General features: G+C 31.3%; 1 protein-coding gene across 1 annotated transcript; it reads left to right on the top strand.

The window, feature by feature from the left end:
* The first annotated feature begins 579 nt into the window (after positions 1-579).
* LOC133822167 (protein DETOXIFICATION 29-like) lies at positions 580-9,979 on the top strand. The gene is made up of 8 exons (XM_062254411.1): positions 580-1,065; positions 1,179-1,720; positions 4,815-4,901; positions 8,825-8,881; positions 9,054-9,292; positions 9,390-9,508; positions 9,603-9,689; positions 9,779-9,979. Exons 1-8 carry the CDS (start codon positions 718-720, stop codon positions 9,848-9,850), a joined length of 1,551 nt encoding a protein of 516 aa, XP_062110395.1. The 5' UTR covers positions 580-717; the 3' UTR covers positions 9,851-9,979.
* The last annotated feature ends 15,989 nt before the right edge of the window (positions 9,980-25,968 follow it).

A 25,968-nucleotide genomic window follows, 5' to 3' on the forward strand; every position in this document is an offset into this window, starting at 1 on the left:
TTCTCCTCATTTTTTCTATTTCGTTATTTTCTCTTTCATCACTGTCTCTCTCTCTTTTTTTTTTCTTGCATCAATTTCTCTTTTCTCAATTTTTCTTCCTCAAAATTTCTCTCCTTATTTGTCATCACTTTTTTTTTCTCATTACTTTTTCTCATTATTTATTATAAACTTTTAAAAGATTTTTCTCTTTGCAAATATATTTATTAATTTTTTATTAAAGATTTTTTTTTAAAGTGAAACTAAAAAATTATTTTTAGAAAACATTAACCAAACACTTATTATTTTTTGAAAACTACAAAAAAATTTTCTGTTATCAATTCTGAAAACATAATTTTGAAAACAAAAAACATAAAATAATGCCAAACAAACCCTTTAGTTTTCTTTAATTTATATGTATAAAAAAAATGCAACTTTTTTTTATTACAATTAAATGATATTTTAATTAATTTAATCAAAATTTTAACTAATTAAAATTAAAATTTAGATATTAATTAGTAAAAAACCTAAATTTTTGCCGCACGTGCCCCACCTGTATAAATATAAGTAAATATCATAGTCTCATGCAGCACTAGTCCAGCCGAGGTTTCGGGTTTTAATTCATTCAATTAAAACATTTATATAAATCTATATATCATATACAGACCCAATCGGCCAATCGAAACGAGAGGTCAAGCGCTTTCTGTCTCTCTCTCTCATCAGACACTTGGGCTGCCATTAATGGAGGAGAACAAGCAGCCACTACTCTCCTCCTTCGGAGAAACAGAAGCAGAAGAAGAAAACCAGAACACCCACTTGCAGACTCTCCTCGCCACAACCTCAAATCACTCCTTCACCGCCGACGCAGACGATATCCACCCCATAAACACCGCCAGAGACTTTTTCAAAGAGTTCAGAAATGAATCCAAGAAGCTCTGGTTCTTAGCCGGCCCGGCCATATTCACCTCCATATGCCAATACTCCCTCGGCGCCGTCACTCAAGTATTCGCCGGCCATGTCAGCACTATCGCCCTCGCCGCCGTCTCCGTCGAGAACTCTGTCATCGCCGGCTTCTCCTTCGGAATTATGGTACATACATATCTAAACTACTATCGATCCCATATGTAGTTCTCATCATGATGATCACTTTGGTTTTTAATATATATATATATATATATATATAACACTGAATTTTAATGAAGCTTGGAATGGGGAGCGCACTGGAGACCCTATGCGGGCAAGCATTCGGGGCTGGTCAGCACGATATGTTGGGGATATATATGCAAAGATCTTGGGTGATCCTCAACGCAACAGGGGCAATCCTCTGTTTTCTATACATATTCGCTCGGCAACTGTTGAAGCTGATCGGTCAGACCACGGAGATATCCGAGGCTGCTGGGTTGTTCGCCATTTGGATGATTCCTCAGCTATTCGCTTACGCCATGAACTTTCCCATAGCTAAGTTCTTACAGGCGCAGAGTAAGATGATGGTCATGGCTGCCATATCGTTAGTTGCTCTGGTTTTGCACACGTTTTTTAGCTGGCTACTGATTCTCAAGCTGGGGTGGGGCATGGCCGGCGCCGCTGTGGTCCTCAACGTCTCGTGGTGGTTCATAGTGGTAGCTCAGCTGGCTTATATTTTTAGTGGGACTTGTGGTCGAGCTTGGTCTGGTTTTTCTTGGAAGGCTTTTCAGAACCTTTGGGGCTTTGTTAGGTTATCACTTGCATCAGCTGTCATGCTCTGGTGAGTAGTTGATTTTTTTGGAAAATTAATTATTTTAAGTTAATAATAGATATTTATCATTGTAAAGAATAGACTAAATGTGTCACGATCACAAGTAGAGAAATTAACACTCAGTCAATTAAATGAAGCCTGATTCAAACAATCAAGCCAATTTTCTGACATTTTATCTATCAGAAAATTTAAATAAACAACTTCACATAAACAAATTGCATTTAAATAAATAAAAATTTTATTTTAAAACTATTGGAAGAAATTAATTATTTTAAAATAAAAAATAAAGTGGCGTTTAATTATTTTAACAAAAAATTAATTCAACACATTTTAATGATAAAAAGTTATTTGGAAAAGTAAGCTATTACTTTTTTTTAGTATTTTTTTTCTTAAATAAATTCTTTTAAAGATTTTTATAAAATATGTAAAATAATATCAAATAAATAATGAAAAAGAATATTACTGTCTTGTAAAATTAATTTTAACTAGAAACATTATTTTGTATTATTCAGTAAAAGTCAAAAGAAGTGTTAATAGATATTTAAGCAAAATAAAATAGGTTAAATAGTAATTTTTTTTTGTAGAGGGAGTTAGATAGGACATAGAAATGGAAACTATGGTATCCACCTAGAGGCGTAGCTAAGACATTTCTTCATAGGGGTATAGGAATTTAAAAAAAAAACTAACATTATAGAAAAATAATGTTCAAATTAATCATTTTCTTAAATATTTATTATTTAAAATTTAATTTTTTTCAATAATATTTTATCAATCAAATCATAAACGTTTAAATTAAAAAGAGAAATGTACATATAATTGCATTATATTTGATTTAAATCTTAATATATTTAAGGTACAATTATCTATAATAAAATGTTGAAGAATCAAATGCACTCTAAGCTCTCCCATATTTAGACCCTTCCTTCCTGAGCATTACTATAGAGATTGCTAAGGTGTATTATCAGTGTCCAACACAAGGTAATATACTTTTTTTTGTGCAATTTAATATGAGATCCCACACATTTGAATTTAATAAATATTATGTGATATCGCTAATTAATTATTGGGTGTCACCTTATATAATGTTAAACAATTTAAAATGTTAAATAACAACATTTATTATTATAAGACACATAATATTTAATATTTTAAGACGTGACATATAACTATTAGTCTAATTTATTATTAAGTCTCTTATATTTTAATTTTAATTTTAAATTAATTTAATTGAAATATATAGAAACACCAATAATAATACAGGATGTTGGGAAATTTAGTTGCTTTTTAACATTTCTCTTCCTCCTTTGCCCAAGTTCGGTTTTATTAATTTAGTTTATTGCACTAGTAAAGCTGAGTCGTCTTTAGAAAGTAGTTTAATAATTAAGAGGAACCAAAAAACATGGTAGGTAGATTGGTATGTAACTAATAAAATCATAAAATAAAGTGATAGAATCCCACGTAAAAAGTGTAATTAATAGTAATCAAAGTAAGCTCATTTTCCCCTTTAATTTCGGGGTGAGATTGAGAGTATTAATTTACGTCTACATTAATTATTTTACAAAGTACAAAATAATAAAAAAAGAAGAAGTATTTTCTTCTTGGTTTGATATCTTTTATCTTTTCTTTAACCAAAAATGATTTGCACGGGCACATATTATCCGAACAAAACAGTAAAAAAAACACCACTAAAATCTTCGAACAAAACCATGAGTCTCCAATAAGAAAAGACTGATCTCCACCTTTTTCTTCATTTACATTATCTTTGGTAGAGTGGATGAGTGGATAGAAAATAGGAAGGAGAGAGAAAAGGTAAAATAAAGAAAACAAGTGTATTTACTCTTCTACAGTAGAAGGGAAAGGAAAGGAAATAAAAAAAAAGAAAATTATTTATTTATTATTTTAATTAATATTAAGAAAAAAATTTTTTGGAAACTTTTACCTTTACACTACTAATTTTTTTCAAGATATTTTGGTAAATCTTAAACCCAGACTTTTTCTCTTTAGTTTCTCCAATTTAGAGTAAAAAAATTTAATTACACTACTAATTGTTTTTCATGACAGTATATATTATAATTATAGTAGATATTTTATTAATTTTTAAAAAAAATTCAACTAATTTACAGTGTTTAAATAATTTATTTTTTACATGTATAAAAAAAAATTAGTCATGAATGTAATTAATTATTTAAATTTTAGGTATAATAAATTATTTAAAATTTTTTAAAAATTAATAATTTATTTACTGTAAATATAATATATACTATTATATAAAAATATCGAATTATAATTTTTACAAAGGTTAAAAATAGAAAATAGCTCGTGATAGAGACATTTTTATGGCCCGAATTATCCAATAACGAATCTGTAAGACAGTCTGTCGTTAAAGTAGAAAATACCCCGTGATAGAAATTTAACATAATAACTTCATTTAATCTCGAATCTGTAAGACAGTCTGTTGTGAAGCCACTGATTTTTTCGTCCTTGGTTAGCTATTAAATTATATAAGACAGGTCTACGAATGACAGCCATAGTGATTAGCGAATCCATCGAGAATCTTTCGATTTATCCATTCGTCTTCGTCTTATATATATCCTATACTTATCTGAATATTGTAATGAGCAAATCTAATGCTAGCTAACTTTTCTACATCATTATATATATTTTTTTGTTTATTTCTTCCACGTCATATTTGGGCATTTCTTTTTTAAAAAGACCTAGTCTAATCTTGAACAATTCTAAAAGTTGCTCATTACAGTAGAAATGAGTATTCCAGAGAGATTATAGGAATAAACTGATATGCTGATGCAATTTAATATTATATTCCATATATTTAAATTTAATAAATAAATTTTATGAAATGTGCGTGTTGTCAACTTAATGGGTCAAATATCAATAATAATCTAGGACCAATAATGCCATAACTCTAACTTGGTGGGCCCAATGGGCTCAACTCGAAAGAAAACTTGCTTTGTTGTAATTATTTTAAGGAGCAATAAAATATATAAGACTTAATATTACATTTAAATCATTGCCATGAAATGTCTCTTAGAAATACTTTAATTGTATTAGTTCATTGATTTTTTTTCTTATAAATCTTGGGCAGTTTGGAAGTTTGGTACTTCATGGCACTTATTCTTTTTGCTGGATATCTTAAGAATGCAAAAGTTTCCGTGGACGCCCTTTCCATATGGTAAATATATATATTATATATGCACATATTTTGCACTTTTTTTATATATATTTTGAGAAACTAGCTATATATTATTTGGGAGATTCTATATACACCTCCATTTCTATCTCTATGCACATTCTCATAAATTTTAAAATTTTCTTTTCACACATGCTAAGAAGTAGTAAATAATTTTATTTATATATTTCCACTTTTATAATTTATTAGTTGAAAATTTTAAAATGTCTTTAACACTTTTAATTAAAAAAATAATGCAATTAAATCACATTTTTATCAACTCAAGATAAAAACAAAATATAAATGATTTAAAATTAAAAAAAATATTTCATTTGAATCAAAATCATTACTAAAATCAAAATATTCAATTTTCATATATACTTTTAAAAAATATTAAAAATAATAAACGAATTAATATATATCAAATATTTTAAAAATATGCTAAAAAATTGACCTTTATTATTTCATAATAGTTGATGAAAATATAGTGAAAAGAAGAAAAAGAATAGATGTGCTCATAGTCATAGTCTTTAATTTAATGTTACCAAATTTATGTAGAAATTCTTTTTTTTTTTTAAATCATATAAAAAAGAGGTGATAGCCTGATATTGTATAGGCTCTCAATATATATCATTTATTGCCGCGTGACAACCAAACTAATTAATGTGACAATGTCCGTTAAAAAAAAAAAAACTTTATCTATACAAAATTTAATAGCAAATAGTGTATTTTTGGTAGTTGATATAATTTTTGCTGGCAGCAAAAAAAATTAAACTCTATTTTTTAGTATGATAAATTAAATGGAGGAAAATTCTTGGTTGCACTCCCTATTTTTTTAGTGAATTGGTGTATTGGTTGTGTTTTCAACCCCTCGTAATTATAATTTTTATGATGGTGTATATTATAGTTATTTAGATTGTTCTTTAAATTTTTAATTTTTTTTAATAATTTATAATACTGAAAATAAAATTGAAATAATTTGCATTCTACGTGAAAAAAATTATTATTTTGGCAACAAACTATTTTAATCTTGTTTCCGGTATGTTAAATTATTCAGAATTTTACAAAATATTCTAAAAACTACACCATATACTGATATAAAAATAATTAAAATTATAATAATTTACATGTCAAAAATATATACTCAAAAATGGAAGTGCACCATAAATTACTCCTTAAATAGATTTATCTCTATGATAGCAATTTCCCCTTAATTTTAAAAAAAATATAATTTATTTTATATTTTAGCTTTTTATATATATAATATTAATACATTGTTTTAATTTATATATTATTTGTATTTTTACCATAAGAGCATTCTCAATGAATATTCTAAACTAGAAATATGTAAAAATAAATAGCTAATGACTTAAAATTTATTTCTAATTGGTGTTCTAAAGATTTAGCCATAATATATAGGCTTTAAAACCAATATATTTTTCACCAAATGTAGCTAAGTTTTTAAAGCTTCATTAAATATTTTTTTAATACTTTTTATCTTGTTTTTTCCATTCTTTCTACCATTAGTTATTTTTTATTATTATTATTTTGTTTTTCAATTTTTTTATTGATGTTAACTAATAAATAATATTTATAAATATAGTATTTAAATGATATAAAAAAATATAAAGAATCTGATTTAAGATATAATGTAAAAATATAAGATAAAATAAAATAAATAAATTTTAATGAAGTAATTTGAGAGAAACAACAGAGTACTCTAACCATTTGACTTCATTTTTTCTTTATACTTCGTCATGAGTTCTGTTATAAATTAATATTTAATTGTGTTTTGTTTTTTTTTGAAAGAATTGTGTTTTGTTTTTAAGACAATGAATTCCATCCCCAATTCCATTAATATCAGTAGCCTAGCTACAAAACAATATAAGAATATTATAAATAATTAAATATATGTGAGATTTCGATATCCGAAAAATATATTATTAATATATTTCTACGTCAGTATTATTTATTACTTATTACTTATTATCTGTTGTAGTTGTAGTTGTTTTTTTATTTTTTATTTTATGAAAGGTATCTCCAAAGACCAAATCGAAATCACACCAGCCAATCTATTTAATATTATCATTCATCGGTTCTAGTAGTTGACTATAATAAATCAATTATTATATCCTTGCAATTATATATTTAAATTTTACAAAAATAAAATTTAACGTGTTTTTATCTATATCTTTATTTTTTTCTCCCTAAACACATTTTTATTTAAACTCCTCATAAATTATTAAAAATTATTTCCACTCTTATAATTTATTGCTTAATTTTTTTTTATAAGTGTGGAATTTTTTTTAACAATTTATGAGGAATTTAAATATCTATTTAGTGAGAAAAAAATGATAATATAAATAGAATCACCTTTAATAAATTTTATTAAATTTTATGCTTTTAAAACTTAAAATATGTTCAATTTTTTTTATTAAAAATGATAAACTAATTAATATATAATTGATATAAATAGAAAATGCATTTTTTATTATTATTTCTTAATATTTCAAAAAAAATATTTAGGTCAATTGTCAAAAATAATATAGTTTATACTAATTAATTAATAAAGAAGAGTTTGAAGAGAAAAAAATAAGTTTTTTATTGTTAAAAACTTATTTTACCCTTATAAAATATGATTTATTTAATAAAATATATCTTTAGAGACTTAAGTGAGTCAAAAAGTAAATGTTGAAGATCTAATTATTATAAAATAAATATTAGAGACCTAAGTGATACAACTGGTAAAATTTGAGGACCTCAAGTACTATTTACCCAATGATTAATATATGTTGCCATGAATCCAGCTAATGAAATTATTTTACATAACTAACAAACATATGACATGGTATTTAATTGAGTTATCTTATTTTAATTGGGTAGGAGCATTAGTATATATAAAATGAAGACATGAAATTTGAGTTCATTATCATATGCATGTTAACTATTTAAGACTATTGAATAAAAAAACTATCATGTATTTACAAGTAAAATATATATAATTTGTATTTAATTATATACATTAAAAATAACGAAACTTTAGAACAATTATGAAGTATAATGATATATGCACACGTAATTTAAGAAAATTTTGTTAGAATGACTTCATCTTTGTTTTTTAAGTAATTTTGCATTCTGATTTATTTTTTATAATATTTTGCAAAATAACATTTTTTTTAAAATTTCACCAATTTTTTGAATTTATTGATCAGTTATCTAAAATTTGTTATGAATTTTTTGATAAAAAATAAAGTAAAGTACAAAATAACTTTAAAAAATATATCATTTCACTTAGAGACTCCATAATTTACATTAAAATATTATACACACAAGGCAGGCTTGTTTTGCGAAAGGGGCAAAATATAATGATTTTAAAGGGGGCAAATATATAATTTGTAAAGAGACTAAGAATAATTATATAAAAATACTATATGAATCTAGATCCTTCTTTGTACTTGGCAAATATATTTATTTAAGATATAGTTTTATTATATTAAAATTATTTGCCACATAATTATGTATAATATTTTAACGTAAATTGTGTGTATGCATATCATTTCTCATTCACTTGTAAAGGTAATTTTGTATACCGATTTTATAAATAAGGTGTGTAAAAGAGAAATTTAAAAAAGTTATGAAGAACTTATTTTGGAGAAAGTAAAGTAAAAAATGATAGGATATATTCAGAAGCAACCTTTATATATTTGTTATATATTAATACACTACGAGAATCCAACTACCCTATTAATATTTTAATAAAATGAAAAGAGGGTGTGGGACAAATATATACTAAATTTATTAAAATAATTGAACAATAAATTGTAAGAAAATCTAATTGAAAACAAAATTTTGTATTTGGTGGTTGTCTCCTTTAAAGACTTAGTGCTATGCATGTATGGCATTAATTATATTAAAATAATTTGCAGCATGAACATATTGGGATGGACAGTGATGGTAGCGTTTGGCATGAATGCAGCAATAAGGTACGTAATTAATTACAATTATGTATGCAATTAAGTAAATTTAATTTTTTGTCAAAAAAAAAAAAGTAAATTTAATTTAAAATTATAATTACGACTAATACAATTTACTCATCTTATAATTGTTATTTTTTCTTTTTGAATTTGTTTCAAAATTAATCATGATTATATCCAGTGTGAGAGTATCAAACGAGCTAGGCGCAGCTCATCCAAGAACAGCGAAATTCTCACTAGTGGTGGCAGTGATAAGCTCCTTCTTTATTGGTTTCGTTTTGTCAGTTATCTTGATCATCACACGCAATGATTATCCAACGCTATTTTCAGACGACTCAGACGTAGATACTCTTGTTAAGGAGCTCACTCCCCTCCTCGCCATTTGCATCCTCATCAATAATATTCAACCTGTTTTGTCTGGTAACATATATATATATATTATAATCACACTAATGAAGAGTTTAATTTGTTGAATCTATGATCAATTAATTAACTGATGATAATAAAATTCGATCAGGGGTTGCAATTGGAGCTGGATGGCAAGCTGTAGTGGCATATGTGAACATTGTTTGTTATTATGTATTTGGAGTCCCATTGGGTCTTGTAATGGGCTATAAACTCGACATGGGTGTTAGGGTTAGTAATAATATGAATTAATCGCATTAACCAATACTTTATACATATATATGCCACTTTTTTCTAACAATATTTCTGAATTTTTTTTTATCAGGGGATTTGGTACGGTATGTTGTCAGGGACAGTGGTACAGACGTGTGTTCTTTTCGTGATGGTGTACAAAACTAATTGGAACAAAGAGGTGTTTATAAACCTAATAATTAAGCATATATAATTACTTAATTATCTATATATAATTAAAATGAGGCTTTAATTATAAATAAAATGCAGGCATCTGTAGCTGAAGACAGAATCAGAAAATGGGGAGGGCCAGCTTCGGAAGAAGACGACGTGGAAAAATGAGCAGTAAACTTTTGTTAAAGGATATAAATTATTAATTTGTTATCCATAATTGCATGTATCATTGAAAGTTGCAACTTTTTGTCATTAATTGTCATTTCTCTCTAATTCCTTTTCCGTTTTTACTTTTTAGACTTTTTTTTCATCGTTGGTCACGTTGATGATTATGTCTCTAATTTTGATTATTATTCTAAATTGGAAAATGATACATACGACAAAATCTCTAGTCATGTGTTAACTCTAATGACGTGAAATTTATCATATCATAATAATATTGTATTATAATGTCTAACAGTATTAATTATCTTATATTTATTGTTTTTTTTCTAATATTTATTGTAATGTTTTGTGGAGTTGTTTCTTTGAAAAAGAACTTCAACATTTCGTATTATTTGTATTTAAGTGTATAATTTTCCTTTTCTAACAAAAAGTAGTATATGAACAAAAACAAAACAACTCAATCCTTCAAAAAAAATCTCAAATTAATCTATATAAAATAATATTTAAGATATACCATAGCTAAAATTATTATTTATAAAATAAAATAAATACTAAAAAGGATAAATGTAAAAAACATATATCTGTCATGAATGAAAACTTGAGTATGAGGAATCATGTGAAGTTAAATGTCAAATAAAAGAGATTTACAAACCCAAAAATTATAAAGTAGAAGAGAAACTACAAAGAAATGAAAAGTAAAGATGAAGATGAAGGTGGCCTTTACCATAGAATTTTTTACAAAAAATACTTAATTTTGTTAAAAAAATTATATGTTTATGGCAAATATTTTTTCTTTCAATTTCACAATTTTAAAGAAATTTTTATGATTTTGCTTTTTTATGTTGTTTTAAAATTGTTTTCACGTTATTTTTTAGTTTATCTTTGGTTGATATTTAGTTTGTCTGATATATATTATTTTTTACTTTTTTAAAATTATTTTAGGTTGATGCAGTGAGTTATTTTTTAATAGTGTTTTAGTTGTTTTTCTAGAGATTGTATTTTGTAATTATTAAACTTTGACAATCGTATTTTAGAAAACTTACATACTACATATTCTTGAAAGAAAAAAAATTGGAAAAAGTAACAAAAAAAAAAAAAAAAACAAACAAACAAATGAATAAAAAAAATTATGTTTTTAAGAAAAATCCTATCGTGGTAATGTGTGATGCCTGCTCATCTATTTTTCGGACTCTTTTTTTTGGTATGTTTGTTGAAATTAAGTTTGACACCGATATATATTTGTTTTTATTAGTCTGATAAATAAATATCCGATAATATTTCATATTTTTAAAGAAAAACTTATGTTGCAGATGATACTCTTGATTTACATGTTATTTCATTTTAATTTTGCTATACATCTCGATTGAACCTTTCCAACTTTCCATCGATCCACATGACTAATTTATATAAATAATAGCAATGTTAGATGTAGATTATGATGTAATATCACATTTAGAGTGCCCTACAGAATTATTGATATAGGATACTTCTATATATACTACTAACAGGAATGATTGTTGGCATTAGGTCGACTCTGGGCAATGATGATTAAAGAAAACAACAAAAAAATAATTCTAAATTTTTTAAGAAGTGCAAAATAGATAAGATAACACGTAGGATTGAATTTAAAATTAAATATTAAAATTGAATTTTTAAGATGTGCTATGTGTTTGAATATTATGTTTTATTATATTATATTTTGAACTCTATATTTTATAATATAGATTAAAATAGTGATTTAAATTTAATTTTGATCAAAATAATTTTAAAAATAATTTTTTTTCTCTATTTCTCAGCCTTTTTCTCTACTTTTTTGAATCTATTGCATTATCGACAACTTAATAATTGATTTTATATTTAAAATTATTTGGACAAAAATCGAATCTATAATACTATTTTGATTCATTATGCAAAATATATAATCTCAAATGTAATTTATCTAAATATTGGCTACAAATAGATAATTACGCAAATTGCATTGACGAAAATTATATTTTCCCATTTAAATTTAATAAATTGTGATGGACACCATCAACTACATGAAAATACCATACAACAACACTCATATTTTTTTTATATTTTTAATCAATATATATATATAAAATAAAAAAAACTCAATAAAACATTATATTAATTATATAAAGTGTCATTTAGATTTTATTTTTATTTTTTTTAATGGAAAATGTCATTTAGATTGATTTGTACATATTGGAGTCACAAAATTTGAATCCTATAAATTGAAGGATAACTACAGCAAAAAATCACAGCTGACATGGATATAATGTTACCCACCGGTGGGGAAACGACAAAAAAATTGAAGAATGTTTGATTGATTTTATCTGTGGCTAAATATTTTGGTTTGACTGATTGTTTTGAATTATTTCAAATATTATTTCTTTAAAAAAAAAAAAAAAAAGAAGAGGAGACTTTTAGTTGGGTTGAGTCGTGTGATTGATTGAGCTTCGTTTGGCCCTACGTAGAACTGAGTCTTTCACTACAACTCTGTCGCAACGTACGTAACTATGGATCAAACTCCATATCTTTTTATTTGTCCCTTTTCATTATGTTTGGAGAGAAAGAAAAGTGTGAGAAAAAGAAGAAAGAAAAAACATATGATAATGGAGAAAAGTGAAGAGAAGATAAAATTGAGTGGAAATATATTAGGTTGGGCGTACCAAAATTTGCTTTCTCCAAAGTACAAAGAAAAATAAAGTAAAAAGTTTTGTTGAAAAGATGCAAATAAATTAAAATTAGGCTTTTTTTTTATTTGCCGCAAAAAGTCATAATCTAATCTTCTTTTGCATTTAGGTCTTTTGACATTTGAATTACTAACCTCCCAAATAGTTTACATCTATTAGTTGTTTTAAAATTTTCATCACATTTTTTTTTTCTTAAAAAAATTTTTGTAACAAAAATCTCCAACCTAATTCACTTTTTACACTTAGGTTTCCAACTTAATTTTTGCACTTAAATCCTCAATTTTTAAATTTAACACCATTTTTAAATCCAAAATAAAATATATAACACCCTAATTTTTCATAATATTATCGAGAACACAATGTTAGATCATAAACATAAATATTGCTCTTTTATTTAAGAAAACCAAAATAAGCAAAAGAGATCCCATGTTTTACAATATAAAAATAATAGTCTCTTAACAAAATAAAATGAGCAACATTATAAATAAAATAAAAACTTAAAAGGAAATGCTTTGTAAATAAAGTCATAGGCCCGTTGATCATTCCCCGATTATATGGTCCCCACGAATATATCACTAAACTCTTAGGTCTCACTCACCACCGGTCATTCTAACTTCAATTATTTGCACAAAGACATCAGAAAGAGTGAGCTTCTAAGCCCATTAAGGAAAATACAAACAAGCAATCATATAACCACATAATCATAACAAACATACCATAAATTCATACAAGAGTTCATAACAACGTTAATTTATACTAATCAGACAATATCATGATATATTCTAGGTCATAACATAGATCATAACCATAGGTCATAAAAGATCATAATAGGTCATAATAACAAGATAGGTATAAGAAAAAGATAAGTGCTTATACAGGGGCGTCAATTAAGCCCCGGACATAAGTCTGTCATACAATTTTGGCAACCGAGCCTACCAGACATCAACTTAGGTCCGCCATACAATTTTGAACACCTTAGGTCCAGCCACACTTATCTTTTTATTGTACCTGAAATGTTAAGGTCATACATATCACAAACTGGTTATAAACTAAACTACCTAATTTTCTTGTCTCCTCCTTAGTCTCCCACGCATACACCTAGGCCATTCAAATTAAAAAAAAATCAAATGGTTTCAACTATCACCAACTTATTTACTTAGTTTCTTTTTTGCTAGCTTGGAGTGACACCTAGTTCCTTAAGTTCAAAAATGAGTCAAAACCTAGCCTAGAATTATGTCACACGTCTATGACTAGTTTGGTCTTCAATTTGGTTCTTCAAAATAATTCTATTATTTTATAAATAAATTCACCAAACTTCCACTTAGTAAAACTATAGGGAATTTCGGCTATACCCTTCTATTTAAATAATTGAGACTTAATTTAATGCCACATGTACATTCCTTAGACCACCAAATAATATGTGCATTAAAACTATATTCTAATTTAATTAAAAACTTAAAACTATCCACTAATTTAAATCATATGTTAAAATCTTATAAGTACTAAAATAATTATAACTATCCAAATTATAATTATTTTCTAAATCATAAAATCATATCCTTAAAATAAATAATTCAAACTTAAAGCAATCTTTTTAATTTCCACCACTCAAACTAAACTATAAACTATAAAAACTAACATATAGTCAAAATTAAGGAGAAAATAATAATATTGATTATTACAATTTTTCCTCCTTAAAGAAATTTCGTCCTTGAAGTTTTACTTACCAAATACCTCGGGATATTATTCCCTCATATCTTCCTCCAATTCCCATGTCGCCTCTCTTTCAGTGCTATTGCTCCACAAGATTTTAACTACAGGTATACTTTGGGATCTTAACTCCTTAGTTCCCTACTCTAGAACGCATACTTGTCGTTCTTTATAACTGAAATCTTGTTTCAACTCTATAGCCTTGTAATCAAGCACATGGGATGGATCTAATACATACTTTCTCAACATAGATTTATGGAAAACATTATGCGTTTTGGATAATGATGGCGGTAAAGCCAACCGATATGCTACTTGCCTTACTTTGTCCAATATCTCAAAAGGACCTATAAACCTCGGGCTTAACTTTCCTTTCTTTCCAAAACGCATAATCCCCTTCATCAGAGATACTTTGAGAAAGACTTGATCGCCTACTAAAAATTCAACATTTCGCCTCTTCGCATCTGCAAGCTCTTTTGATGACTTTGAGTGGCAATCATTCTTTGTCTTATCTTTTATACCGCTTATGTTGCTTCTCTTACTGCCTCAGGTCCTAAGTATCATCTTTCACCAACCTCGTCCCAATGAAGTGGCAGTCAGAACTTTCATCCATATAGCATCTTATAAGGCGCCATACCTATCGTCGCTTGATAACTATTGTTGTAAGCAAATCTATTAATGGAAGATATTTACTCCATGATCCTAAGAAGTCTATGCGTTCTTACTGACCATCGGTTTGAGGTGAAATGTCGTACTTAACTTTCCCAAAACTTTGAGGTAAAAACTGATCCTCTATTAGAGACTATTGTCTTTGGAACTCCATGTAGTCTTACTATCTCTGCTACATAAAGCGCTGCGTTGTAAACCGTTCTTACCGAGAAGAAGTGAGTAGATTTTGTGAGTCTGTCTATAATCATCCACACAGAGTCATGCTTCTTGATAGTTCTTGGTAACCCCATCCATTGCTACATCTTCCCATTTCCATTCGGGAATCTCTAACGATTGTAATATTCCAGCGGGTCTCTGATGTTCGCCTTAACTTGTTTACATGTAAGGCATTTTGCTACAAATTCTGCTATGTCCCACTTTATTCCTGGCCACCAGTACTATGTATTGACATCATTGTACATCTTGGTCAATCCCACGTGTAGTGAATGTGGAGTGGTGTGCTCTTCTTTCATAATACTATCTCTCAATTGACCTTTTTCTGGCACACACACTCGGTTCCTATATCGTAGAATGCCTTCCTTTGTCAAGGAAAAATCAGCATTCTTTGAGCTTTGTAGTGCTTCCCTCTTCTTAAGAAGAAACTTGTCCTCTTGTAGTTTCTCCTTAATTTCCTCCATTAGTGTTGACTTGATCGTGAGATCAACTAGTTGTCCAGTTATTAATTCAACTCCGTCTACTAAGCATGTCTGCCACGACATTAGCCTTTCCCAGATGATACAAGATCTCACAATCATAGTCCTTTACTAGCTCCAGCCACCTTCGCTGCCTCATATTGAGTTCCTTATGGGTAAAGATACTTTAAATTCTTGTGGTCCATATAGATTTTGCACTTTTCTCCGTACAGATAGTGCCTTCAAATCTTTAGAGCGAAAACCACCGTTGTTAATTCCAAGTCATGGGTCAGGTACCGCTGCTCGTACTCCTTTAGCTGTCTCGAGGCATATGTGACCACCTTTCCTTCTTGCATCAAAACCCATCCAAGTCCCTGCTTCAACGTGTTGCAATATACTACAAACTTGCCCTTATCATTTGGGACGCATAGAACTGGGGCTGATATGAGCTTGTTGTAACGCCCTGGTTACTCCAAGACCGTTACTGTGGACTTTAAACAGTGCTTAACTCGCTAAACAAGTCTTTTGGTTATAAATGTGCATCTAGGAGTTATCAATAGGCCAAGGTGAAAATCTTGATTAAATGAAATGGATATATTTTATTTAAAACATTAAATTGTACATGGGCCCATAAAAGGTGTTTACAAAGTTATTTACAATCCAAAATGGTCATTACAGTATAAAAATTACAACCCGCTGACCTAAGCAGCAAAAATTAGGGTTAACTCCTAGTTCCCCAAGAAATGCCTTGACCGTGGTGGTCAAGCGGCCGTATATGTACACATCACCACCTAAGCTCTCCACTCAAGGCTGGGTGAGCTTTTCTTTCCCTTTGCCTGCACTACATAGCACCTGTGAGTCAAGGCTCAGTAAGAAAACTTATTACTACATGTATGCAATATCAATAAATGATTATGGCAATCATTCTGGGACTTGCAGCCTTAATCAGATAGTAAGTCACACTTTGGGGCTTCGCACCCTAATCAGATAGGTGACTAAAGAGTCACACTATGGGGCTCCACACCCTAATCAAATAAGTGACTAAAGAGTCATTCTCTGAATAGATGACTAATAAGTCTATCTCTGGGGATCCGCTCCTTAAGCCATGTGACGTTCAGTGTAACGCCCTAGTTACTCCAAGACCATTACTGTGAACTTTAAACCGTGCTTAACTTGCTAACCGAGTCATTTGGTTATAAACGTGCACTAGGTGTTATTAATAGGCTAAGGTGAAAAATCTCAATCAAAATGAAATGATATATTTTATTTAAAACATAAAACTGTACATGGGCCCATAAAAGCGTTTACAAGTTATTTACAATCCAAAATGGTCATTACAGTGCAAAAATTACAACCCGCCGACCTAAGCGGCAAAATATAGGGTTAACCCCTAGTTCCTCTGAGAAACACCTTTGGCCATGGTGGTCAAGCAGTTGCAAATGTACACATCACTACCTAAGCTCTCCACTCAAGGCTGGGTGAGGTTTTCTTTCCCTTTACCTACACCACATAGTACCCGTGAGGCAAGGCTCAACAAGAAAACTCATTACTGCATGTATACAACATCAATTGATGATTATGATAATCATATTGGGCTTGTAGCCCAAATCAGATAATATCAAGATTCTAATAATCATGCTGGGGCGTGTAGCCCTAACCAGATAAGTGACTGATGAGTAAGTCATGAACATAAAACTAGATGAGTGACTATGGAGTCACGAACTTGAATCAGATAAGTGACTGATGAGTGAGTCACGAACTTGAACCAGATGAGTGACTATGGAGTCACAAATTTGAATCAGATAAGTGACTGATGAGTGAGTCACAAACTTGGGCTCCGCACCCTTAGCCATGTGACGATGCAGTCATTTGGGCCTTCTGGCCCTGGCTCTAAGTAACTAGCCTTTAGACTACACAAGCGTTTTTGTTTTCATCGAACTTAGGGTCGGTCAAACATTTCTTGCTTATGACGATAATGCCTCTGTCGATTAGATCTAATCTTTTCGGCTTGCGTTAAACACGCTAATACCATTCTTGACTCATAAGCCAATACCATACAACCAGTGTTCAATACTACTGTAATGCCCTGGTTACCCCAGAACAGTTACAGTGATCGGTGAACTGGAAATTTGACCCGCTACCCGAGTCCTTTGGTTAAAACGTGTTCTAAGTGTTATTAGCAGGTTAAGGTGAAAAACAATAAAAAGGAAAGGATATATTTCATTAAGTAAATAAACTGCTCATGAGCTATTCAAAACATTTACAAGTTATTCATTATACAAAATGGTCACTACTATTTCAAAATTTACAACTCCGCCGACCTAAGCGGCAAAAATAGGGTAAACCCCCTAGTCCTTCTGAGAATTCCTTGGTCGTGGTGGTCAAGAAGCCGCATATGTACACATCACCACCTATGCTCTCCACTCAAGGTTGGGTGAGCTTTTCTTTCCCTTTACCTGCACCACATAGCACCCATGAGCCAAGTCCGAGCAAGAAAACACTATATAGCATGATATAATATCAACAATGATCATAATAATCATTCAGGACTATCAGTCCAAAACAGATAGGTGACAGTCGCAAAAGTCACTAAATTGGGAATAACTCCCTTCAGCCTTGTGACGATAGGGTCACTGGGGCTTAATAGGTAAGTGAACCTTTCATTAGCTTAACCAGGATAGGTGCATGGTGACTGGTCACCAACATAACCTTTCTCATGACCATAGAGTCATAACCTTGGAACACGTTCCCTAGCCACGTGACAAGCAGTCACCCGGGCCTTATGCCCTGGCTCTCAGTAACTAGTCTTAGACTAGCCAAGTGCTTAAAAGTTCATCGACCTTAGTGTCGGTCCAGTGTTAATGCTTTAGAGCCATTCAACACCGATATCGATTAGATCTAATCTTCATCCGGCTCTGCGTTCAGGACGCTTATGCCATTTCTGACTCTTAGGTCAGTGTCCCTGACTAGTCAGTGCTATATACAAGTAATCAACATTCACTAGCATTTAATATGCAATCCATGTCCACATTTATCAATCAACATACCTCAATAGCAATCACACATGTCATATATACACAGGGTGCAGTTTTCTTACCTCAGGTTCGAGCGAGAGATATTATAAGAACGACTCCTGAGAATGATCGATCTTTTGGTTCCTTAGCGGTTACCAAATCACAACCAATTATAACTTCCATTAATGAGAATCAACATAGATAGGGTCTTAACCTAAGCACCACTCTCGGGACCTCGAAACATGCCCACACGGTGAGTAGATTCGATCCCGGGCCTTAAGGATTGAAACCCCAACTCAAAAACCCTTTAAAACACTCAAAACGGGACTTTGAAGGAACAGGGTACCGCTACAGCGCTAACCCTTAGTGACCCAACGCTATTCTTAGAACCCCCAACATGCCCAAAAGCCTCCTGAGTAGCGCTGTAGCGCCCTAGGGTGGGCTCTATAGCACTACCTCCAGACCAGAACTCCCCTGAAATGACCTTCTTCATCTCCTTCGATTCCAACCTGATTCCAAAGCTTCCAAAACCTATTTTTGAAGCCAAATGAACTCAAAAACCATCTCAACATATCCCAAACATCTCAACCATAGGAACCCTAGCCAAAACTCCCAACAAAACCAAAACCTCACCCTAGAAATCTCAACTGCAAAACAAAACCAAAACAGGGCAAACCAGAGAATTCTATGGTTAGAAACTTACCCAAAGCTCAGCTTATGATGCTCTTCAATGGAGGAACACACTCCCAAACTCCCAAGGCTTGCTTCCCAAGCTTGAATCCTCAAGAATGGTTCAAAAAATCACAAGGAAAGTGAAGGAGAAAGAAGATACGGGAAGGCTTAGAAACTTACTCTGTTTTGCTCTCTTCTTTCAGCCAACAATGGTTTATATCTATCCTAGGGGTAAAAATACCAAAATACCCCTAGGTCAATTTAAAGTTTCTAAAGGCTCCCAAGGGCAAAATTGGTATTTTCCTCCTATCTTGTTAATCATAATTAACGCTCTCCAATTCTCGCTATTCTCAATAATCTCAAACACCAATAATTCATATCTCGTTACCCTTTAATTCCCGGTAACGCTCTAATCATTAAAATCACCCCGAGACTCATCCCGAGCCCCGAACTTAAACCTGTTGTGACAAGACCGCTAATCTATATTCCAAGATCGTCTCATGCCAAATAGCTCGAACCAACCCACATTATAATGTGGTCTCGACATATATCACCGACATGCATACAAATATACAATTATACTCTCAACGAGCCAAATTACCATCACACCCCTGTAATTAAAATGCGGACTCACATGCATGCATTTAACATCATATTATAATATAATTCACATATACATGCACAATATCATTTAATGACATAATTAAACAAGTATGGCCCTCCTAGCCTACTAATCCCACCATTAAACCACATCGGAGAATTCGGGGCATTACAGCTACTGCCGAACTTGACTAATGAGTCACAGCTTCACAGTCAATACTGACACCATTGCCTATTCTGACTAATAAGTCAGTGCCACTCACAAGTAAGCAAGATTGCTAAGCATTTAATATGCAATCAATGTCCACATTTAGAGCACTCAACATGCCTCATGAATAACCATGCATGTCACATACTGGGTGTAGTTTTCTTACCTCTAGTTCGAGTGAGAAATAATAAAAGAACAACCCTTGAGAACGATCGGTCCTTTGATCCCTTAGTGGTCACCTAGTCATAACTAAATATAAAATTACATTAATAAAGTAAATCAATAAAAGGTTTATAATCTAAAACCTCACTCCCGGGACCAATCTCGTGCTCTCGAGACTCTCAATCCACCCAAATGGGGTAGTGGAACCATCCCCCATGCCCCCAAAGTCATCCCGAGCCCTAAAAATAGGTCTTGCTGGAAATGACCTAGCGTTGGGGCGCTGCCCCAAGTCAGAGAGAACCTCATTCCCTGCTCTGCCTAGCGCTGGGGTGCCACTAACATACCAGAAAAATTATGGTATTCTCCCCTGCGATTTCCCCTGACAACCAAGCTTCAAAATCAACCCCAAACATCATCCAAACCTATAATTTAACCCCAAAACTTCATCCATGCCTCAACCTCATCAAAACCCAAGCAAACTTTCCCAAAAACCTCATTGAATTCCCAACTATCCACTCCATAATTCCAGTTGAAAACTAATAGAAAAACAAAGCATAACCAGAGTTTCTATGGCTGAAAACCTTACCTTACACTTGAATTGAATCCTCTTCAATGGTTGAACTAAGGTTCTAAGCTCCAAACCTTGATCTCCTATCTTGAATCCTTAAATGGAGTTTCAAAAATGCAAAGGAAGAAGAAGGAGGATGATGATCGTGAGAGAGAAAGGGAGAAGGGCTTTGTTTTGGTTTCAGCTTTCCACAACCTTCTAGTTGATATATAACCTTAGGTCAAAAGAGCAAAATGCCCCTAGGTCATTAAATTCCCTCTTAAGGCTAACAAGGGTAAAACCGTCCTTTCCCCATATCTCGTTAATTATAATTAACGTCCTCCAATTCCCGTTATTCCCAATATTCTCAAATACTAGTAAACCATATCCCATTACCTGTTAATTCCCGATAATGCACTAATCATCAAATTACCCTGAGACTCACCCTGAGCCCCGAAATTAACCCCGTTATGACCAAACCGCTAACTAGTATTCAAAGATCGTCTCATGCCGAATAGCTCAAAAAAATCCACATAATAATGTGGCCTCATCAATAATTACCAACATGCATGAAAATATACAAATATGCCCTCAACGAGCCAAATTACCAAAATGCCCTTATAATGAAAAGTTAACCCACATGCATGCATTTATCATCATATAATAATATAATTCACATAAACATGCATATAATCATTTAATGGCATAATAAATCAATTATGGCCCTCCCGGCCTTTTAATCCGACCATTAAACCTCATTACGAATTTTGGGGCATTACATTCAGTCACCTGAGCCTTTTGTCCCTGGCTCTAAGTAACTAGCCTTTAGACAAGACAAGTGCTTTAGTTTTCTTCGACCTTGGGGTCGGTCAAGCATTTCATGCTCATGTTGATTAGATCTAATCATTTCGGCCTGTGTTAAACACATTAATGGTGTTCTTGATTCTTAAGCCAATACCATACGAACAATGCTCAGTATCACCGCTGAACTTGACAGATAAGTCACAGCTTCACGATCAATACTAAACACCATTGTCGTTTCCTGACTAATAAGTCAGTGCCATACACAGATAAGCAAAGTTGTGATGCATTTACTATGCAATGAATGTCCATATATAGAGCACTCAACATGCCTCATTAATAACCATGCATGTCACATACTGGGTGCAGTTTTCTTACCTCTAGTTCGAACGTGAAATAATAAAATAACATCCTTTGAGAAAGATTGGTCCTTAAGTCCCTTAGCGGTCACGTAGTCATAACCAAATACGAAATCCCATCAATAAAAATAAATAATAAAAGGTTCATGGTCTAAACCCTGCTCCCGGGGCCTCAAATCGTACTAAAACGGTTAGTAGATTCGATCCTGAGCCTTAGGAAATGAAACCTCGAGCCTAAACCCATGAAAAACCCCTCTTGGCATAAAAGGAAGGGGCAGGCCATGACTTGACCTAGTGGGTCTTGGCGTGCCCCTAAGACAGAGAGCATCTGTCTGGGGTACCAAGGGCGGGCCGCGACTTGTCCTAGTGGGTCGCGGCGCGCCTGCTTAACAGAGCCTAGGGGAGGCTCTGGCTTGGGTCCAGGTCGCGACTTGCATGAACTCGGTCGTGACTTGACCCAGCGAATCCAAATCCCCTGCCCATATCTCAATTCAAACCTTCACCAAATTAATCCCAAAGTCACAGCTAACATGACTGATGGACCCAAAACGGGTATGTTTAAAAATTAATAAATCGCAAGCGCACGAATCATTCATATAGAATAGTGATCGTGTAAGCAAGGATGCCGAACCCAAAGGAGTTGTCTAAAATTGAAAAGAAAACTATTTTAAACCAAAATTAATAAATTCTAACCTAGTTCCAAAGATTGATGAGATTTTTGTAACAATAAAAATAAAATAAAAGATAATAATAAAGAAATTAAAGACAATATATATAACATAAATTAATAATAGAAATGAAGATGGTAAAATAAAATTATTAAGGATTAGAATCCACAAAACATAAGTTCAATAATATTAATAAGTACATTGATTCCCAAGTTTTAGTGATAGTTAAAATAATTCAAACTATCATTTTCCAAATATATTTATAATTTTAAGTACAAATTACTTCTAAAAAGATAGGATTTTTCTTCACTTTTCAAAATTATAATTTCAAAGCATTTAGTGTAAATCAATCTAATGAAATAACAAATAAATCAATGAACATTATTTATAAGGCAAAACATAATATTTTTGTTCTAAGCATGGATGTATACAATTTAATGACACATCTTACACAAAGAATATTGTGTATTTGCACTAATGAAGAACAAAGTTTAAATATGTGCTAACAATCCAAAATACATGATATTTAAGATGAAAGAAGATATTTGAAGAAGAAAATTCCATAAACTTTGTTGCACAAAATGGGAAATCAACATACAAAATAAATACTATCTACTTACAAATTGTTTCATCATCACCTTAATAATCTTAAAAAGATTAGAAACACATAACTAGAATAACAAATAAAAACTAAAAATTACAAACATAAATAGGAAAATTTGGAGGATGAACCCCCAAATTTTTCCTCTAAAAATACATAGAAAAAATAATAAAAAGAAGAAGAAGATGAAGAGAATAGAGATGTTTTGAAATGTGTAGAAATTTTGGTATGGTAACCTCCTTAAAATGGACACACCCTAAATCCCTTATTTATAGCAAAAAATGATGATTAAAATAATCAATTTAAATTAATTTAATTAATTTAATTAATTATCATATGACAAATAAGGGTAAAATATAGGGTGTAATAATGATGTTTTGGGGTAAAATGTGTAGAAAGTGGGGTAAAAATGTGGTATTTTTGACAAAAGGGACAAAGGTACAAAAGCATTTTTTGTTGGGCTCAATAAGTGGCATGCATGGATTTGGTGGCTTTGGGGCTGCTTTGTGCTTGAGGCAGGCGTGGTCTGTGGCATTTCGGCAGGTGAGAGGCTCTTGGTTGGGGATTGAAGCAGCTGGCTGGTTGGAGAGTACACAGCTGGGGGTTGGGCCGAAATGGGTTTGATTATATGATAGAAGTGTGGTGTACGGCTGGAGAAAGAAGTTGGCAGCTGCTGAATGAATTTTCGTGGGCCTGGGCTTTGGGTGCAAGTGCTGAATGTGGTTTGGGCCTGGAAAAATGGCACTTTTAACTCTTTTCTTTTCAGATTTGCCACTTTTTTCCTTTATTTTCTTTACTTCTCAATAGCATAAATTCCCTACAAAATAAATATAAAATAAATCATAATACAATATTTTCAACTATAAAATAAATCAATTTAATTCTTTGAAAATATTAATTATAACTTAATTTATATTTTACATTTAAGTTCAATAATACAACATTTTTTTACCACTAACTAAACAACAACAATTCAAATAATTAACTACAATATTTTACAACAAAATAACTATAAAAACACACAAAAATCTAAAAAAATTAAAATAAACCTAATAAATTCAAAATTACTTAAAAACTTAATAAATTACTTAAAAACTCAAGAGTTAAACAACAATTAGCGCATAAAAAGTGGTAAAATAACTATATTTTGTAGATTTATCAATGACCACAACATATCCATCATTCAACCAACAAAACCCCAGCTTTATAGCACTTAAAACCACACCAAATAACCACTTCTACAATCAAGATTCAAAGCTTAAACATAACCTCAAAAACAAAGAAAAACTAGAAAATAGAACTGAAATTCTTACCTCAAACTTGAATTAAACATCCTTTAATGACTCTAACACAATCCTAAGCTCATAAGCCCTGATTCCCTAAGATGAATCCTCAAGCTAAGCTTCAAAATCTCAATCGAGAGAAAGAAGGAGAAAGAAACTCTGTTTTTGCCTTAAGCTTTAACCTTCTACATCCCTCTAAGTTTAAATATATCCCATGGTTAAAAGAACAAAATGCCCCTAAGCCCATTTAATTCCTTTACAGCCACCCAAGGGCAAAACAGTCATTTCCCACTTATCCCGGTAATCATAATTAACGTCCTCCAATTCCCGTTATTCCCAATATTCTCAAATAATAATTAAATCATAACCCATTACACGTTCATTCTCAGCAGTGTACTAAGCATCAAATTACCCCTAGACTTATCCCGAGCCTAGAAATTAATCCTGTTATGACCAAACCGCTAACTTGCGTTCTAGGATCGTCTCATGCCGAATAGCTCGAACATATCCACATTATAATGTTGTCTAATTCATAAATCATAAACATGCACATAAATATACAGATATACTCTTAACATATCAAAATTAGGAAAATGCCCTTCTAATGAGGATTGGACCCACATGCATGCTATTATCATCATATATTCCACATAATCATGCATTTAATCACATAATTTCATAATAAATCAATTATGGCCCTCCTGGCCCCCTAATCCAGGCATTAAACCACATTAGAGAATTTGGGATATTACACTTGTCCTTTAATGTTTGAAAGCTTTCTTCACACTTTTCCGTTCATGTGAACTTTTGCTGCATCCTTGTTTAATTTGTTATGGGTGTAGCTATTTTGGAGAATCCTTCAACAAATCGTCTATAGCATCCTACCAAGCCCAGAAAGCTTCTCACCTTGGTGGCACTCTTGGGTTTGGGCCATTCATTTACTGTTTCTATCTTGGCTGGATCTACTTCTACGCCAGTTTTTGACACAATGTGTCTCAGAAATGTCATCTTCTCTAGCCAGAATTCGCATTTCTTAAACTTAGCGTATAGTTGGTGATTTTTAATTCGTTCCAACGTCATTCTCAGGTGCTCTTCTTTCTTGGATTTCATCTTTGAGTAGAATAATATGTCGTCTATGAACACCACAACGAACTGATCTAAGTAGTCCTTAAATACTCTGTTCATAAGATCCATGAACGCGACTGGTGTGTTTGTTAAGCCAAAAGACTGTAACGCCCTAACTTTTATATAAACTATTCTAATAAAATATATAAATAAACAGTAGATGTCGCCCTATTTATTAAATGTAAAATAAAATAGTCTTAAAATAAACATAGCAACAATCTTTACTAAAATAAATAAATAAAGTTGACGTGTTTGAGATCTCCCCATCGATTATATGGTCCTCACAGGATACACACACTTCTGGATCGAGTCTCAGCTTATTGCACCTGTTTAAA

This window comes from Humulus lupulus, chromosome 3 (assembly GCF_963169125.1).
Source record: "Humulus lupulus chromosome 3, drHumLupu1.1, whole genome shotgun sequence".
In the NCBI taxonomy this organism is placed as follows: Eukaryota; Viridiplantae; Streptophyta; class Magnoliopsida; order Rosales; family Cannabaceae; genus Humulus; species Humulus lupulus.